Here is an 18,075-nt window from a genome sequence, read left to right on the forward strand (position 1 = left end):
GAGTCACATTTGGGGATGATGTGAGCCCTGCTGGAGGCTCAGGACCAAAGAGCACCAAAGGGGCTGGGGACCAGGGAAAGAAGGTTCCTGGCTCTTCCCTTTCCTGCTGATTTTGTGTTCATGAGCTCTGAAGCCAGGTGTTTTTAAAGGAAAAACTTTGTGTTAAAGAGGCAGGCTGGAAACCCCAGCAGACAGCATTCCTGGGGGAAGTTCCTGCATGGAAATGAGTTTTATTATTTATTCTCCCACTAATCTTTTGGGATCCTTGGTTAGGGTTTCTCTAACCCAGATGCAACTGACTCCTAAAGCAGCTTTTCACAGCTCAGGGGCATTGCCAGGCTAAAAATTCCAGTGATTTTTTCCCCCCTTTAAGATCTCTAGAATTTTTTTTTTTAAAGCTTGGGGCCTTAACTCTTCATGTTGTGTTGATATTGTCCTCAGAGCTGCTGAGACTGACCTTGATTTGAGCTGCCCTTAGGCTAAGACTATAAACCAGCTTTTTTTTTTTTCTAGGGCTTCTGTTTGATAGGATTATAAATTTTTGAGGCTTATTTTTTAATATTAAAAAAACCTACTTTGGGGTGTTTGGACTCTCTTGTGGAAGAGGCAACACTGAGCTGCTGTCTCTGAGTGAAAACAGCCACGTTTTTTAGAGGAAAATGTTTGTGGATAGCAGTGCACAGCTGTGCCCTTTGGAGATGGTGGGAGAGGCTTCAACCTCCCATGATATCCCAGGTGGTTGCTGATAAAATGTACTTAAGTTCTGCTTGAGAAAGTATTTGTAAACTGTTACTTATTTTTAAAATAAATGATCCTGCTGTGTGAACTTGATGTGCAGTTCTGGCTTTCTCCAGGGGGATCCCCTAGGGCTGGGCAGATCTGTTATTTTTAGCTGATTTCTGTGGGTTTTAACTGATTGAGGTGCTTGGAGTAGAGAGGGGTGTGTGTGTTCCTGCTCCTGCTTGTATCTCCTCTGCTGAACCAGCAGTGATGGAGCTGGGATGCTTTTCCAAGGAAATTTGGGTTTTATTCCATATAAATACCTGCTACTTATCTGGGACTCTGTAATTAGAACAGCAGGGAGGAGATGCTAATAGAGATTAATTTGGGATAAAGCAGGCAGCTGTGCAATCCTGATGGTTTAATCTTTGGCTGGATTGGGTGGATTTATTCCAGCTGCTCTACCTGGGCTGGGAATCAACTGTGGAGTGTGTCTGGATGAGAGGTGCAAAGTGGCAACAGCAAAACTGAGTGACCCAGAAATCAGCCCAGGCAGGGAAGCTCCTAGAAAGGTTTGGGTTGGAAGGGAATTTGGAGCAGCCTGGGACAGTGGAAGATGTCCCTGCCCATGGAATGAGGTGACTTTAATGTCCCTTCCCACCCAAAGCATCCCGTGGTTCTGTGAGCAGTGGTTTCTGTTTGCTCAAGTACAAATCCAGGCAAACCTTGCAGGTGGTCAGGTTTATTTTACACAGAATAAATTTAAATTATTACACAGAATATGGAATATTTACAGCACTGCAGGCAGGCTCCTGCCCACAGGGAATGTTTCCCAGGGGAGTGGGAAAGGGGCTCAGCACACCTGCATCATCATGGAGTTCACCATGGTATCAAAAGCTCTGGAGAGGGAAATAAACACAGATTATTAAAGGAAGCAGCTCATTCTGCACAGCAGAGCTTTTGTAACAGAACCACTTTCTCACCCTGCCTGTGCCTGGCTTTCCCTAAGCTGGACACGGGGTTTTACTCTTTACAGCACAGGCTGTTGAGGGATTAATGACTTTTAATTAAGCTGAGGTAAGGACAGGTTTTATCCTGTCTCTGCAAAGTTGTTCTTGCCTAGGCCACAGAAACTCCCAATTTATTAAAATTCCCTGTGAGGTTACAATGGGAATGAGGGACACTGACCCTCACAGATGAGGAATTCCATGTGCTGAATGTTTGTCCCTTCCCAAGGATAAACCCTGGACAAGGGCACTTGTTCACTCTTTAACCTCTTCTACTCACTACATTTTAATATTCACAGTTATTAAATTTGCAAAAAACCTCTATGACCATCAAGTCCAACTATATTGCTTACCTCTATTTTCAGGTAATTTTTTTCTCCTAAAAAAATACATTTTCTTAATGTTTGTAACCCCAGTTCTGGAGTAGAGAATTCAGTAGAACTTTTTATGACACCATCAAATTTTCAAGAGCAGAAATGGCCCAAGACCAACATCAATATTCTCATTAAGGCACTTAGAGCACACACACCTGACCTGGCCAACCACAGGGTTGGGTCCTGTGGCATCAGGGGTGCCCTGAAAATTCCAAAATTAAAGAGACCAGATCCATGTGGACAACCCACTCACCTGGAATGGATCCTGTCCCCAGGGTTATAGAAAGGGTTGCACATGATGTCTGTGTAGGAATTGTGCAGCTTTCGGAACATCTGAAAAGGAAGTACAGGTGAACTCATGAATTTTTCTGTTCCTCAGCACCTCCTGAGGAGCTGCAGGGAGCAGCCCCAGCGAGGTGGCTCTGCCCTGGTGCACTCACACTGCGGATCTCGTTGTCCCTCAGGGCCGTGTTGGAGGAATCCACCACCATGACGAACTTCACCTTGGAGTTGGTCACGTAGCCGTACCTGGGCTGGGGTTAAGGATGTGCCTGTCACACTGCAGGGCCTGGCACAGCCACTGATCCAGGCTGGAATGTGCCCAGAGAGACAAACTGAGAGGAAACATGAGGGGCAGGCACTGTGAGCAGAGACAAGACCCAGGGAATGGCTGGAGCTGTGTCAGGGCAGGTTTAGGTTGGATATGAGGCAAAAGTTCTTTCTTCAGATGGTGCTGGGCACTCCCCAGGGATTGGGCACAACCCTGAGGCTGCCAGAGCTCCAGGAGAATTTGGAAAAACCTCCCAGGGTGGGATTATTGAGATGTCTACGCAGGGCTGGGTTTGGACTGGATGATCCCTTCCAGCTGAGGATATTCTGTGATTTAAACTAAACCCACAGTGGCCTGGCCCAAGGCATGACAAAGATACACCTTGTAGTCTTCAGTGGGGTAGAGCAGCCCCAGGTAAAGCTCCCTCTGGTCCACCAGGGCTTTGCCCATGGCTGAGATCTTCTCATCCACCACGTCCAGGGAGGTGTGCACGGTGTAGTGGAACTTGAGCTCGTTCTCCGTGGGGACACTCCGGATGTACAGGGGGTAATTCTGGGGGCAGAACAAATCACACTGGCTGAGATCTGCTGCTGTCAGAGCTGTTTAACCATTTGTTGCCAGCACAGCCCCCTCCCCATGCTGCAGCACCTCTGGAGCACAGCTGTCCCTGTGGTAGGAGAATCCTTTGCACAGGCACAGCACAAGGCTCAGGTCTCTCTGCTCTCCTGTCCTGGCAGAGCCTGTGCCTGTCTCTCCCAAGGAAAACCCTTCTGTCCCAGCAGCAGGACAGCCTGGAGCACCCTCACCCTGTGCCTGTGCTGGCTGCCCCAGCCCTGCTCCTGTTCTGCTCCTGCCCAGCCCATTTCACCCCGGTGTCTGCCCCACTGCCCCTGTGTTCTACTTCCCTCACCCCTACCCCACAGCCTGAGATCCTGCCCATTCCCCTCTCCCCTACCCCACAGCCCGTCCTGCTCAGATCCTAAAACCAGAGCCCCCTCTCCCCTCTCCCTTCCCCAGACCCCACCAATTCCCTGTTCTTCTCAACCCTACAACCTGAAATCCCCATTCCCCTGTCCTGTACCCCACAACTTCACCCGGCCCTGCTCAGACCCCAAAAACCAGAGCCCCACCCTCTTTTCCCTCACCCTTCCCCAGGCCCCACTGATCCCCTGTTCCCCACAGACCTGACAGGCCTCTATTCCCTGCCCAGACCTCGCTGCTCCACCCAAGCCCACTCAGGCCGGCTGGACACACACTTATCCCCCACACCCTGTCCCGGGTATCCCCCTCACCCCGTCCCTGGTGTCCCTTCATCCCTCACACCCCATCCCGGGTGTTCCCCTCATCCCGCACACCCCATCCCCTGTATCCCCCTCATCCCGCTGTCCCCTCTGTCCCCCCATACCTCCTTGGCGATCACGGCTATACACACCGCCATCTTGGCCCCGCCCCTCCCGGCGGGGTCACGCACGGCGCGCGGTCACGGGGCGGGGCGGGGCGCGCTCCCGCCGGGCGCGCTCCCGCGGGGCCGCGGTTGCCATGGCGAGCGCGGCGCTGAGGCCGCTGTGCCTCTGCTGGGCCCTGCTGGGCCCCGCCGCCGCCGCTGCCACCGCCAACATCGTCCTCCTCCTCATGGACGACGTGAGTGGGGCACCGGGGGGTGGTGGTGGGGGGTGTCGGCCCGCGGGGGTGTCTCCAGAGGGGTCTGGAGCGTCCCCCGGGGATGAGGAGGCGCTGCGGGGCCGGGCTCGGCCCGCCTGGAGGAGGGAGGGATGAGAGGGGTCCCGTCCATCCATAGGAGTGTTTCCATGGGGTGTCAGAGGGCCAGGCTGTTCCTAGTGATGTCCAGCGACAGGATGAGGCCACGAAATAAACCACGAGAAGTTTCTCTGCAACACAAGGAAGAATTTCTTCCCATGGAGGTGGCAGAGGCCTGGCACAGCTGCCCAGGGCTCCTCCTCTGGAGACATCCCAACCCCACCTGGATGTCACCTCTGTCACCTGCCCCAGGTGCCCCTGCCCTGGGCTGGATGGTCTCCAGAAGCTCCTTTCCAACATTAATGATTGTTCATCACAAGGAGGGGCTTGGAAAACTGGAAAACTAAGCAAGAAGAAAAGTGTTTCTGCTCATTTCGGCTCTCTGAACTAGGAAGGAAAAAAAACAGCAATAAATTATTCAAGAGCAGAAATAATCACAGATTTATTTCTAACTCAAAATCTTTTCAATTTTGCACCCTTGGTCACATAGATAAGGAGTTATATTCATTTCTGACACATTCAGGTCGCAGCCATCTACCCAGTTTGCTTTTCTCTTAATAATTTCCTGTCACTTTCCAGGTGTGTTTGTGGTAGAAATATGTTTGTTGCTGTTTGAGTCTATTAAGGGCAAACCCTTCCCTGTTTTCCCATTGTTTCCACGGTGTTTCTGCATTCCTGAGCAGGATAATTCCTTGCTTTTCCAGCGAGCTGAGCCTCTGGAAAGGGCTGGAATCCCTGTCCCTGGAGGTGTCCAGGGAAGGAATGGAGGTGACACTCAGTGCCCTGAGATGGGGACAAGGTGGGGATCAGGCAGAATATTTTCCAACCTCAGTGATTCTGTGATGTCAGTTTTCCATCCAGGAATATTTCCCCCTCCCAAGCTGGAGTTTGTCATTTTCCAGAGGAAAGCTCTCCCACCCTGGAAGTGTTGGTACAGCATGAAACTCGTGTCTGCAGCTTCTGTGAACTATTGATTTATTTAATAACTTATTAAAAAAAAATACATCTCTCTGGGTTTTTTTCTCCTTGATCCTCTGAGGCTCTGAAATCTAGACCAACATGAGATTCTTTTTGTCTTTCTTCCTTGATGATAAAGAAAAACCAAGAAGTTGGGGGCAAATCCATTGAATCCATTTTAATTGCTCACCCCAATGTCAGGGGGAACCATTTAATTTCTCCTGAACTCAGAAACCATCTCTGCAGCTCTGCAGCAACGATTTTCTTCTCCAAACTGGTGGCACTGGGTGGTTTTCTGAGGATCTGGATGCATCCATGGCTCTCCTAACACACCCCTGGATCAGAGGAACCTCTAGAGCACAGTGGAATCCCCATCAGCTGTGGTGCCTCATTGAGCTGCTCCCTTCCAGAACCTTCTGCCTGCAGCTGTGCTTTTCCCAGGAATGGTTTCCAGCAGTCAACACAGACACCCCTGATAGGAATTTTTATGGTTCTGGTGTGTGTGACCTCTTGGAATTCAGAGGAGGAACAGGATGAAACCACAGTCCTGCAGATAAACACAGTCACTTGTGATGCCTCTGGCAGATTCCTCTGGCTTTTAAAAGTTCCTTGTTTTTCCTGCAGTGCTGCTTTTGGGTTCAGGCCTTTTCCTTGTGCTTCCAGCCCTGCAGAGGGATAAATCCAGAGGCTGAGGTGGAGTCCTGGGCTCCAGCACAAACAGCAGAGCAGGGACTGAAGGCTCAGACGTGGCAGCTGCACAACCCCGAGTAAACCACTTGTAACTTCCTCTTCCTCCTTGCTCTGGGTGTGCCTCAGGCCTCTGAGTAACAGTGAAGGCACTGGGCTTCTTCCTAAAGTGCTTTAATACCTGTTAATAAGTCATTTAATCCTCAATTTCCCACCACCAGGGGAAGGTGTGAGAGTTCCCTGCTCCACAGGGCTGGCAGAGATTGTTTTTGTCACATCTGTGAAGTGCTGAGCAGGGAGATGAGCACTGGAAACACTTATAAATTAAGAGACTTAGTTGAAAGTGTTATGTGAGCCCCCAAAACAATGTGGTTGTGTAAAGGGATAATTTGACATTTGGTGTGTTCCTTTTGCAGATGGGCTGGGGGGATTTGGGAGCTTTGGGAGAGCCTTCGAAGGAAACCCCTAACCTGGACCAGATGGCTGCAGAAGGGATGCTTTTCCTGGATTTCTATACTGCCAGCCCCCTCTGCTCTCCCTGTGAGTAAAGTGCAGTTTAGATCTTGTAAACATGAGGAACATCTCCCCTCTGAGGGGTTTGGGGTGTTTGCCAGCCTCTGACATGGACTCACAACCAAACCAGTGACTGCCCTCAGGCCAGAGGTTGGATTTGCTGCTTTGATCGTGCATTTTGCTCCCTTTTTATTCGTGTTTGGATTGGAAAAACCGACAGTTTTCAGTTTGTACAAAGCACTGGCTCAGTGATCAGCCCAACTGAAGGATTTTTAGACCATTTCAGTTCGGTATTCCAGCCCCACTCTGGGCATTTTTTCATCTTTCTCATTTTGGGTTAAACAAAGCAGGATCTGAACTGTTTCTGGACATATTTGGTCTGATTCTGTTGGCTCTGGTGAGACTTTCATGCAAGGAAAGGCAGCAGTTTGTGTCCTGCTTTTGACCCTGGTGTCTTACAAGACTCTTGGGACAAGGACAAGAGATAAAAGGAACGTTTGGGCCTGGGAGAGGCAGATATTTTTCTCCTTGTTGTTTTTTCTCTGAGGTGGTTTCTCATTTTGCTTTCTTTTTTTTTCCCTTCAAACCTGATTAGCTGCCAAGAACTGAAGCAAAAAACGAAGAACAGGAGCTTTTTTTTTTTTTTGGCCTCTCATTTAGGGTAGCACTTGCCAGTGTGTTGATGATGTCCTTGCTCAGAAAAAGCATTTAAAATATGCTGAAATCCTGCTAATCCAGTGGTGGCACTGCATATGCTTGAAGTTAAACATCTGTTTAAATATTCCCTGCAGTCAGGACTTGGCTTTTATTGTCAAAGCTGGACAGCTCTTTCTTTGTATTTCCTGATTTTTGTTCAGTCAAGCTCGAAAGCTTAGCCTTGAGCATCTAATCAGTTTGTGCTAGGATTTCCTCTTAAATACATCAAAAATATATATATAACTGAGATGTAAGGGTTGCTTCATTGACTATTCAAAGGAATGACCCTTCACTGTGGCTAATTTAATAAAAGGGCCAAATTTAGCTGGAATAACTCAAATGATGCATCAGAAGTGATTCTCTCCGTGGATTGTGGGAGAGTGTGAAGGGTTTAGTGGCTGTGACAACAGGACACTGACACACTCCTGTCAGTGTACTGGCCTCTTTCTTGCAGAATAATCTGAATATTAAGCAGAGAATGGATGTAAAGGAACGTTTGTGTTGTTTGCAGCAAGGGCAGCGCTGCTGACAGGCCGGCTCCCGGTCAGGAATGGATTTTACACCACAAATGGACATGCCAGGAACGGTAGGAGCCTCATCCCTGCTCTCCCTTCCCCTCCTGATTTCCCTCTGGGCCTTGTAGGAAGTTTCTCTTTGGACAAAGGGGATCTTCCCCATGGATCTTCCAGAATGCCACCAAACCCTGTTAAGTGCTGGTAATAAGAGTGAATTTTATTGTTTCCTCCTCATCGAGCAGAAAAACCTCAAATTAAGAGGATAAACCTTAAGGCTGTTTGATCCATTTGTTTCTACTGGCTGAGAAATGTTTCCTCTGGGCCAGGGGAATTGGGTCTGGTGAAGGAAAATCAGGTGGGGGTGTTAATACCCAGAGGGGAGAGGTGTCTGCTCACAGATTTCTGCCCAGTTTTAGAGCAGTTTTCCATCCTGTGGTGCTTCCAGGGAAGATCTCTGGGCTGATTTGGGTCCCAGGGTGACAAATGCCACGAGCTGGGACGTGGCTGGGCAGGAATCAGCAGCCAGGGGTTGATTCCCAGAGTAAAATCACACCTGAGAGCCTCAGGGGCTGAGAGAGACTCTGCATTTCTCTCAGAATCACAGAATGAATTAGGTTGGAAAAGATCTTTAGGCTCATCAAATCCAACCTGTGATACATCAGCTCTTGCAGTCTGAGCACCTTTATTGGTTATTTGAGTTAGGAAAAAGCTGCTTTCATTTTAGAACACACAAAGCAAATTTACAACATAAATTCTTGTAGTTTGCTAAAGCAATACAAAACAAATTACCCCTAAAGCACCTGATTTTCTATGACATCTCCCTTTCAAGGTCTCACCTCCACTCTGGGGTGGCAGCTCCCTTTATTATTGTGCCCTCAGGCACAAGTGGGTGGAAATCTCCCTTAATCAATTTATTCTCTTCATCCCATGGGAGGAATTCCAAGGAAATGGCATTGCTGGGATCCAGATAATTGCTGTTTCTGCTCCTGTACGTGAGGTGTTTGCTGTTGTAATATTTTGAGGAGTCAAAAAGGTGTTTTTGGTTTGTTTTCCACAGCATACACACCACAGGATATAGTGGGAGGAATCCCAGATTCTGAATTACTCCTTCCAGAGCTCCTGAAGAAAGCTGGTTACACCAATAAGATCATTGGCAAATGGTAAATTTATTTGGAGCTCTCTTGGTTTGAGATTTTACTCTGTGTGTGTTGGGAAAGGAGCAACAGAAAAAAAAAAAAAAAAAAAAAAACAGAATTACAGGGGGGAAAATGTTTTGAAGCTCAAATGTCCAACTTTGGGAAGTGTGATGGATCTTCCTCCTGCTGGGATCAATTCCTGAGTGTTCCCATTACAAATACTTTCATATATCTTCATACAAAGAGTTGGTGAGGTTTTATGTGTGTATTTGTATTTATAAACTCCTCAAATCTGTGCTTTTATCCACACCTCACACCACTTATTTAATCAGAAAAAACCAGCATATTCTGTTGGAATTTGCCTCGAGCACCTACGTGGTTTTTATCTTTGACTCTTGCTGTATGTTGGGTTTTTATTAATAAACTGAATTCCTGTGCAAAGTAACAGGAATTTCTTTATCAGTTTCATTAATAAGTTAGGGAAGGGTGGGTTTGCATTGTGGTTGGATTCACCTGCTGGAATTGGGAAGAAAGCAAAGCACCCTAAGACAGTGAATTATTTATCAGCACAAATCCAAGCAGGAGGAGAGAGGCCCTGAAGGATCAGCTCAGTGGGCTGGGTGCAATCAGCTGCAGTTCAGTGCTAATAAATGGAAATTCATACACCCAGGGAAAAGGAATAAACAAGGCAAATGCAGATTGGTGCCAGTTCTTTGGAAAAAAAAAAAAAAAAGGCAAATCTGGAAGGACCTGCAGCTGTTAGCAGGAATAGGAGTAAGAAGGAATGTGCAGGGCATTATTGTGCATCCAGAAACTTCTCCTGGCCAGGGCCTGGAGTGATCCTGCTCCCTGGAGAGGTGTAAGGAAATGCAGGGTAAAAGTGGAGTCTCATCCTGCCCTCACAGAGGTTTTCCAGCAGAAAATTTTCCTATTGTTTCATCATCCTTTCTGAAAACTTTCCAGGGCGTCCTGTGACAATGAATTCCATGGTTTCATTATAAGTTTGCAAGTCAAGTATTTCCCAGGACCAGTGTGGAATTTGTTGTGTTTCATTAAATCTCAATTTTTTTGTGCTGTAAGATGCAGAGACTGGATCTCAGTCACTGTTTAATGTCTCTGTAAGTTCTTTTAGGGATTTCTTAGAATAAGGTGATTTTCTCTCTCCCCTGTTGTAGAAACAGCCAGGAATAACTTTGTGTTCCCACATCCACAAATGAGGAAAGAGTGGAATCCTGCAGCTCAGCCCTGCAGTGGCAGTTACATCATCAAGCTGTAGTCGCAGCTGAAATGAGAATTATTTCTGTAATAACTCAGTTTGGAACAGCTCAGAGTAACTCCAAGGATCATTTTACTCCAGGGAATGCATTTTATGCCTTTTATGTTCAGAGGGGATGGCACAAAGTGGACAGGGGACAGATCCAGGCTCGTGAGGGGAAGATGAAATGATTAAATAAACACTGAGCTACCAAGATCCCCTTTAGAGACAGAGAAGATGCCAATTCTCTGCCTTCAAGGTGCTATAAATGCAGGAAATGTAGAATTTGCAGTACAAAACCTGGAGATTAGAAAGGAGCTTCATCTGGAAGTTAAGAATGGAGGATTTTCAAGCTGCACAGTAGAGAGGAGCTGTCATCAGGAGTAGCTAAACATGTTTTATGTCCACATGTGCACACAAAAACCTCATTTCATTTCCATTCAGGTCTCTCTGTACCATTTTGGCAGCGTGAATGCTCCATAAAGGGGATGAGGATGGAATGGTGCATTTCATGAGCTCTGCCTTGTGTTTTTACAGCTCAGTGGGATGAAAGGGACTTGTCATAGATCAGAATCCTCAAGTAAAACATTATGTGCATCTCTGCAGTGGTTTGGGGCAGTGTAGTCCATCAGTGCTGATCATCAGACAGCATGGGAGAAGACACCAGTGGAAGGAAAAAAAGTGGAAAACAGTGATTGGAGAGTAAATAAAATGGAATATAAGTGAGCACTGGGGTGAGTCTGCATGGCTGTGCTTGCAACAAGTGTGAGAGAGCTCAAGACACTGCTCTGGAATCATTTAATTTGATTGAAATGCTTTGAGTTTTGATTTCTTAGGCAGAGACTGTGTCCTTGCATGCTGTTCTGATGAGCTGAGCTTCTGCTTCTTTTCAGTGGGATTTTCACTCCCAGTGTTGGTTTTGTTGGCAGGCACTTGGGGCACCAGCCCCAGTTCCACCCCCTGAGGCACGGCTTTGACGAGTGGTTTGGGTCCCCAAACTGCCACTTCGGGCCCTACGACAACAGGGAGCGCCCCAACATCCCCCTCTACAGGGACTGGGAGATGCTTGGCAGGTAACCAGCTCCTTACCTGGGCTTGTCTGGGCTCTCCTGCTGCCACTGCACACCTGGAAGGGCTTTGGGTTCACACCTGGATGGGCTTTGGGTTCATACTTGGGTGGGCTTTGGATTCACACCTGGATGGGCTTTGGGTCCACACCTGGGTGGGCTTTGGGGTTTGCACCTGGATGGGCTCTGGGTCCACACCTGGATGGGCTCTGGGTCCACACCTGGATGGGCTTTGGGGCTCACAGCTGGATGGGCTTTGGGATTCACACTGGATGGGCTTTAGGATTCATACCTGGGTAGGCTTTGGGGTTCACACCTGGATGGGCTTTGGGTTCACACCTGGATGGGCTTTGGGGCTCATTCCATCCCATACCGTTCTGGGGTTAATAAAGATCCAGCACCAAGCTGGACGTGTCCCGTGGATGGTGCAGGGATGTGGAGCTGCCCTCCCAGAGCTGTTTGCTCATCCCTGGCACCCTCAAGGCTTCCTGTGAGCATTTCACTGCACTCTTGGAGGCTGCTCCCATTCTGTACTGAAAGACCTCTTTGTTCCTTCTCTTCCTGTTTGGAATTATATTTTGTGTGTTTGCATAACTCCATTCCCAGCTCCCAGTCTGCAGTCTGGGCCCTTCTTGTCCATTCATTTTTCACTCTGGTGTTGTCTCATTTTACTGAGCACTTCCCCAGGCCCTTCTCTGCTTTACTGGTGGCTGAAGATCCCTCCAAAATAATGTTTCCAAAGCAGCCCAAGTTCTGCTTCCAGCATTTCTCTGTCTCACTGGAAGAAGTTGTTGTGTACTTCTGAAATTTTATTCACATTTCAACCAGCTCTTTATGAATCACCATGAGATTTTGAAGCATTTTGCCCCTTACATCAAAAGGCCAAGTCCCTCAGGGTTGGCCAAAACTTGAAGTCATTAATTTGGATCAAACTGTGTCATCACTCTCTCCCATAAGAACAATTATGGTGACATATTTTTAATATCTGAAGAGAGTTTGTTGAGTGTTAACTGTGCCTCGTTTGTCACCTCCATACACAGGAGAAAAAAAAAATCCATAAAAGGGGAAAATAACCTTTTTTGTGATGTTTATTCCTTAGGATTGATTTTTTCCCTTTTTGATTCCTTTTATCTTAAGATACTACGAAGATTTCAAAATTGATCTGAAGACAGGTGAATCCAACTTGACTCAGCTCTACCTGCAGGTACAATTCTAGTTCTGGCTTCTAAACCAAGGTGACTTTATGTTTGGGTTTTTTTTGGAGAAACTTTGATGGCAGAAGATGAATTCATTTTTATTATTGTTTACAGGAAGCTCTGGATTTTATTAGCAAGCAGCAGGCCAGCCAACAACCATTCTTTTTATACTGGGCAATTGATGCTACTCATGCTCCTGTTTATGCCTCCAAACAGTTCCTGGGCACGAGTCAGAGAGGGCTGTGAGTTCTGCTTTTGGGGGATGTTGGTTTTGGGGTTGTTTGAATTAATGCCTCCTGCAGCTGGAGCAGCCAACCTGAGCAGTGCTTGGTAGATCCAAGGGGATGGATCACTCCTCAAGTGTGTGTTTGTGTGCTGAAATTTATTATTTGCTTGGATCGTTCTTTCATAATTTGGCTTTAATCTGAACTGAGGTTCACGTGAGCCCAGGGGGAGGAGGGGGACTCTGAGCTCCTCGGCCAGTTGTGTGAGGAGTGAAATGCTGTCTGTGGCACAGATGATTTTTTTAGCAGGCTTTTGTATGATCAGTGCCTGTTTTAAAAGCCTGTAAATCACACCAGCAAACAGAAAAGCACTCTTAAAAATGCAGTTTGGAGGAGGCAAAGAGCTCTGTAGACACTGGGAGTGTTGCTTCAAAGAGCTTCTAACCATAAGGAAAACTCTGTTATTGCCTCCCAGTCTGTGGCAAGATGGTTTTGCCTCCATTTGTGAATTTTATGGCTGAATTTCTTTGTCTGAGAGTGTCTCACCCCTGAGCAAACCCTGACCCTCAATACCCCAGAGGGGCTGCTCTCTGCAGCCCAGACACACAAAAGTTTGCAGTGGCAGCAGAAAACCTGATGCACGGGGAAGGATTTCTGCAGCACAGGTACAAATTAAATCCACTGAACACGTTGTGCTGACCCTTTTTTTTTTTTTTTTTTTTTTTTTTTTGCTGCTTTGTGTATTTTGCATCTCTCTTTGCCTCAGGTATGGAGATGCTGTGAGGGAAATCGATGACAGCGTTGGGAAAATCCTGAGGCACCTGCAGCAACTGGGGATCAGTGAAAACACCTTTGTGTTTTTCACCTCTGACAACGGGGCTGCTCTCATCTCAGCTCCCAAACAAGGTGAGGCTCAGCTGAGCAAACCTGGCCTTGGGAAAACAAGGCTGAAATCTGTTTCTCTGAGGAGAAAAAAAAAAAGCGCTCTGTGTTATGAGTTAGGAGAAGCCTCAAAAGACAGAGTGTTTATGTTTGGAGTAATTTATGTTCAGTGTTTCTGGTCACTGTTGGAGGAGGTGTCCTTGGCCAAATGGAATTTTTCCTGCCCCAGGGTTGCTGTTACCTGTGTGTGTTTGCACTGTCAGGGAGGGAATATTCTGTAATTTATTGAGAAAGAGGCTCAGTAACGTAGCAGGGTGTTTACTCTGCCTCTGCCAAATGCATATTTCAGCCTTCTGAGCAATTAGAGTTCAAGAGTCCCTCATTCTTTAGCTCTCATGAAAAATATCAAGAAGAGAAACGATTTTTGTTACTTAACAGATTTGCTTTTGTTTAAGTGATGATTTCTCTGAAACAAATCACTGCAAATTGATTTTAGAACCTGCTCTCTCCTCTTTGGAGCCAGGCTTGGCTTGTGGTTATTGAACCACAGAGCAGGGAGTAACCTGAGTTCTGATTTCAGCTCAGCCACTGGCTTTGCCTTTGTGTGACCTGGAATCAGGCTTGAGACCTCCCTGGTTGTTCCTTGGCCAGCTGAGCTCCAGGGTTGGGTTAAAACTCCAAATATTCCTGCAGAGCCCTGGCCATCTCTGAGAGTGCCCATTCAGGGAATGCAGGATTGTTTTTCTCACTCTTATACCTTCATCTAATACTGTCCTGGTGCTGTAAAATTTAAAATCATTATGAACAAATGCTATTTTTGCCTGAAAGTGTCAAATTGCTTTTGGTTACAGACAGCAGTTAACACCCTTTTTGTTTGTTTGGGGTTTGTTTCTAATTTGCTTGTTGATAGCAAGGTGTGTTTAACTGTCACTTTCTCCCTGTGCTGAAAAGACACTCCTAAAATTCCATCACAAATAGATATTGAAAAAAAAAAAAAAGACAAACCAAAACCACAACACAACAAACAAGGAAATAATGACAAAAAAACCCAACTCTGGCTGTGTTGTTTGAAGAAGCATCCATGCAGAAACGAGAATTAATTTCAAACCAGCCTGGCTGACAGTGCTGCTGTTTTGTGAGGTTTTAAAGCTTCTTTTCTGTCCCTAGGAGGGAGCAATGGACCTTTCCTATGTGGCAAACAAACCACCTTCGAGGGGGGCATGAGGGAACCTGCCATTGCCTGGTGGCCTGGCCACATCCCTGCAGGACAGGTGAGTCTCTGCCTGGGGCAGTTCTCAGCAGCCCTGGGGAGACTGAGAGAGTGCAGAGCTCCTCTCTGGGCTCAGGGAGATTTTCTTCACACTCTCCCCAAGTCCAGGGGTTTGTGTGAATAAGGAGGAGCTGCTGCTGCCCCAGACATTTTAATGCAAATTTGTATTTAGAGGGTCCGTGCTCAGCTTTGCTGTGAGCACACAGGGTCTGCTCTTGTCTTCCTGCTCTTTTTAAACCCTTTTACTCTTTTGGACCTCGATATTTCTCGTGTGTTGGAACAAATTGGAGTGTAAAGAGCAGGAATTTGTTCCCCACACTCTCCTGAGGTACCGAGTGGTTTGACCCTCACATCTCGATAAAAGTTCCACTCAGGGAGGGTTTAGACACCACATTATTGCTCTGTGCTGCTCTGCACACAAATACAGATATGATCACTTCCAAATAACCCCCCAGTGGCACTGCCAAGCCCCCCTTGTCCCAGCTCTCATTACTGAAGGATGCAATCAATCCTGCTGCAGGATCACAGGGACAAGCACAGCCCCCTCTCTCTGGTGAGCATCTCTGAGCCCTGCAGACAGTGATCCTTCATTAACTGGGCACCGTGCTCCAGCCTGCAAACTGGTCATAAATAAAACATTTGTGGAAGTTGCATTCCATTGGGGTGGTTTAATTGAGGCAGGCTAATGATAATTTATCATTTACATTTAGGAGGGACCACGAGGCAGCTCAGAGCTGCAGCTGAGGGGCAGGAGGGGTGGTTTGGTTTCATTATTTGTCCAGAGTTCACCAAACCTACCAAGGATGGTTTATTATTTTTCTAATTTGAAATGAAAACAGTCTTTTTGTTTAAATTTAAACATTTCCATAAAGCCTTTGCAAGCCAAGTACAACAGCCCTGGGCTAGCAAAGGAGAACATGAAACTGCAGCTGAGTGTTTTGTTTGCTGAGTCCAAACTAAATAATGTGCTAAAAGTAAACATGCATTATAAATGGGGACGAGAAAATGCCCAAATTTAAAAATTCTTTCCATTGTAGTAACTCTGAGGATAATTAAGAACAGGAGGAGAGAGAAATCCTTGATTCTGCTTCTTTTCTGCCTGGCTGGGACCCCTCTCCCAGGTAGTTTTTGGGAGCTGCTGCTTGAATTCCTGAAAAGAGGCAGAGCTGTGTGTGCAGGGTGGGCTGGGCAGCTGAGCTGTGCCTGGAGCTCCCAGATTTTGGGATGCACCCAAAAAATCCCTCCTCCACCATGCCAGTACCACCCTTAAGCAGGTGCTGAACTTCAAATCCCCTTTTATGTGCTGCTGCTGCTGCTGAGTAACTGTGATAGAAACTCACCTGTGTGTTTTCTGCTTGTGTTCTTGCCTTCGAGGCTCCAGCACTGCTCCCTCAGCAGCCTGACCACAGGTGAGAGACTTGTGTCCACCACTACATCTTTGGCTTTTTTTTTTTTTTCCTGTACCTTGCTTCACCATCCTCGGGATGAGTTTTCTCTGCTCAGCCTCAGTCCTGTGCACTCCAAATAGCTGGAAAATCTGCTTCAAAGTTGCTCATTGCTCCTTCTTTTCAAGAGTTTAAGGAAACAAAGGCTTGGGAGATCTGAGCTTCAGCACAAAGCTGAAGGGTCATGTCCTTCCTGTGCTGGGTTTGCTCCCAGGGCAGTCAGTGGTTGTTTCTTTCAATTTGAGAAGTTGAGGGAAGGGCCAGGAGCTGTTTCAGGTGGAACAACTGCAGCCAGGAAAGGAGAGTTTGTGTCTCTCTGGCCAGCAAAATCCAGTTATTGTGTGGAAAGCTCCATCTGCTGATGGGAATGCTCCAGGGAGACCTCACTGCAACCTTCCAGTGCCTTGGGCAAAGGAGAGAAAGGGATTTTTTATATGGGCAGGTAGTGCCAGCACAAAGGGGAGGATTAGGTGGGATATTGGGAAGGAATTCCTCCCTGTGAGGGGAGAGAGGCTCTGGCACAGGTGCCCAGAGAAGCTGTGGCTGCTCCTGGATCCCTGGAAGTGCCCAAGGCCAGGCTGGACAGAGCTTGGAGCACCCTGAGCTAAGGGAAGGTGTCCCTGCCCATGGCAGGGAGTGGGACTGGATGGGCTTTGTGGTCACTTCCAACCCAAACCATTCCATGATTCTGCCTGGCAGTTTGCTAATAATTTTATTGATACATAAAGCTGGGTGGGGGCCAGTTTTAATTAATTAAAGGACACATCCATGTGCTGGAATAAAGGAGCACCTCAATCTAAACACAAGGAGTGAGGGGACAGGGTGGGAGCACCTGCCAGGCTCTCCATGGAGCTCGGGATAATTGGAGCAGTTGGCTGCTTTGCAGGTTTTTTTGGAGGGGAAAGATGCCTCAGGAGTGTGTGTTGCTCTTGGCATCAACACTCAGTGAGTTCTGCTTCCCCAGCAGGAATATTTATTCCCACACAAACAGCCTCGCTGCACTTCCCTGCTCGGCTCCGTTTTCCAGGTGAATTCACAACAAATCAGCGTTTCAACATTCCCCACATCACATCTGCCTTCTGGAAGGATCCAGCTGGAAAAAAAAAAATCATATTCTATTGGTATTTGAATCCTCCTCCTCTCCCTCTCCCCTCGCCCTCCTCCCCTTCCTCTCTCGTGCCTGCTTCCTGAAGGAGAAAAGAACATATCAACCCAAAGACAGCATTGCAACCTTTTCTTCCCTATCTCCCATGGGGCGCAAATTGAAATTGAATTAGACAGGGATATCAGGTCTGCTCGCTGTGATAACTGTAAAAGGATTTTATTTAAAAACACCCTGACATTTGTTCACCCAGTTTCAAATATTTAGCTTTCCTCCTTTCCATTCCTGGCGGGGGCGACTTTATTAATTGTCGCCTTTGATTCAGAGTTAAAGCTTGAAAGAGCTGATAACAGCACTGGGGACTATTTCTTCCAGCGCCGTGGCCCACAGCAAAAGGATTTCATTTTCTTAAAGACGTTGTGTGGATACTGAGAGTTTATTAAAAAGAAGGGAGGGGGAAGGAGGGGGGGAAAAAAAAATCCCTCCTTACGTGGGTAATACCGGCTGTTCCTCACTGATACAGCAATATCTGATCTCCCTCCGTTTATATATTATTTATTTTCTCTGGGCTGTTGCCCTCTCTGGGTTTTTCTTTTTTTTTTTTCTTGAAAAAAAAAATATAAATAAAAGGGAAAGGCAGCTAGAATGAAAGAGCCCTGTTGACAGGAGAAAAATGGTAATTTTTTTATTTTTTTCTCTGAAAATACTTCAAAGTTTTATA

At 46.9% G+C, this 18,075-nt stretch overlaps 2 protein-coding genes across 3 annotated transcripts in view; one reads left to right on the top strand and one right to left on the bottom strand.

Moving 5' to 3' along the window:
- Nucleotides 1-1,442: 1,442 nt before the first annotated feature.
- On the bottom strand, nucleotides 1,443-4,130 carry TRAPPC2L (trafficking protein particle complex subunit 2L). Its single transcript, XM_083870062.1, has 5 exons — nucleotides 4,057-4,130; nucleotides 3,031-3,203; nucleotides 2,542-2,629; nucleotides 2,355-2,434; nucleotides 1,443-1,619 (listed from the first exon to the last, which is right to left on the bottom strand). The coding sequence occupies exons 1-5, from the start codon at nucleotides 4,087-4,089 to the stop codon at nucleotides 1,574-1,576; spliced, it is 420 nt and encodes a 139-aa protein (XP_083726188.1). The 5' UTR covers nucleotides 4,090-4,130; the 3' UTR covers nucleotides 1,443-1,573.
- Nucleotides 4,131-4,163: 33 nt separating this feature from the next.
- Nucleotides 4,164-18,075, top strand: part of GALNS (galactosamine (N-acetyl)-6-sulfatase) — a 42,650-nt gene continuing 28,738 nt past the window's right edge. Inside the window, exons 1-9 of one of the 2 annotated variants that reach the window (XM_083870059.1) lie at nucleotides 4,164-4,292; nucleotides 6,470-6,593; nucleotides 7,774-7,848; nucleotides 8,835-8,937; nucleotides 11,098-11,241; nucleotides 12,373-12,439; nucleotides 12,546-12,673; nucleotides 13,422-13,561; nucleotides 14,705-14,808. In XM_083870059.1, coding sequence (XP_083726185.1) covers nucleotides 4,191-4,292; nucleotides 6,470-6,593; nucleotides 7,774-7,848; nucleotides 8,835-8,937; nucleotides 11,098-11,241; nucleotides 12,373-12,439; nucleotides 12,546-12,673; nucleotides 13,422-13,561; nucleotides 14,705-14,808 — 987 coding nt within the window. In that variant the 5' untranslated portion in view covers nucleotides 4,164-4,190. Of the gene's footprint in view, nucleotides 4,293-6,469; nucleotides 6,594-7,773; nucleotides 7,849-8,833; nucleotides 8,938-10,774; nucleotides 10,903-11,097; nucleotides 11,242-12,372; nucleotides 12,440-12,545; nucleotides 12,674-13,421; nucleotides 13,562-14,704; nucleotides 14,809-18,075 lie in introns of those variants that run through there. The other variant, XM_083870060.1, reaches the window with a different exon arrangement.

Source organism: Zosterops lateralis (assembly GCF_965231275.1).
Source record: "Zosterops lateralis genome assembly, chromosome: 12".
Classification (NCBI taxonomy): Eukaryota; Metazoa; Chordata; class Aves; order Passeriformes; family Zosteropidae; genus Zosterops; species Zosterops lateralis.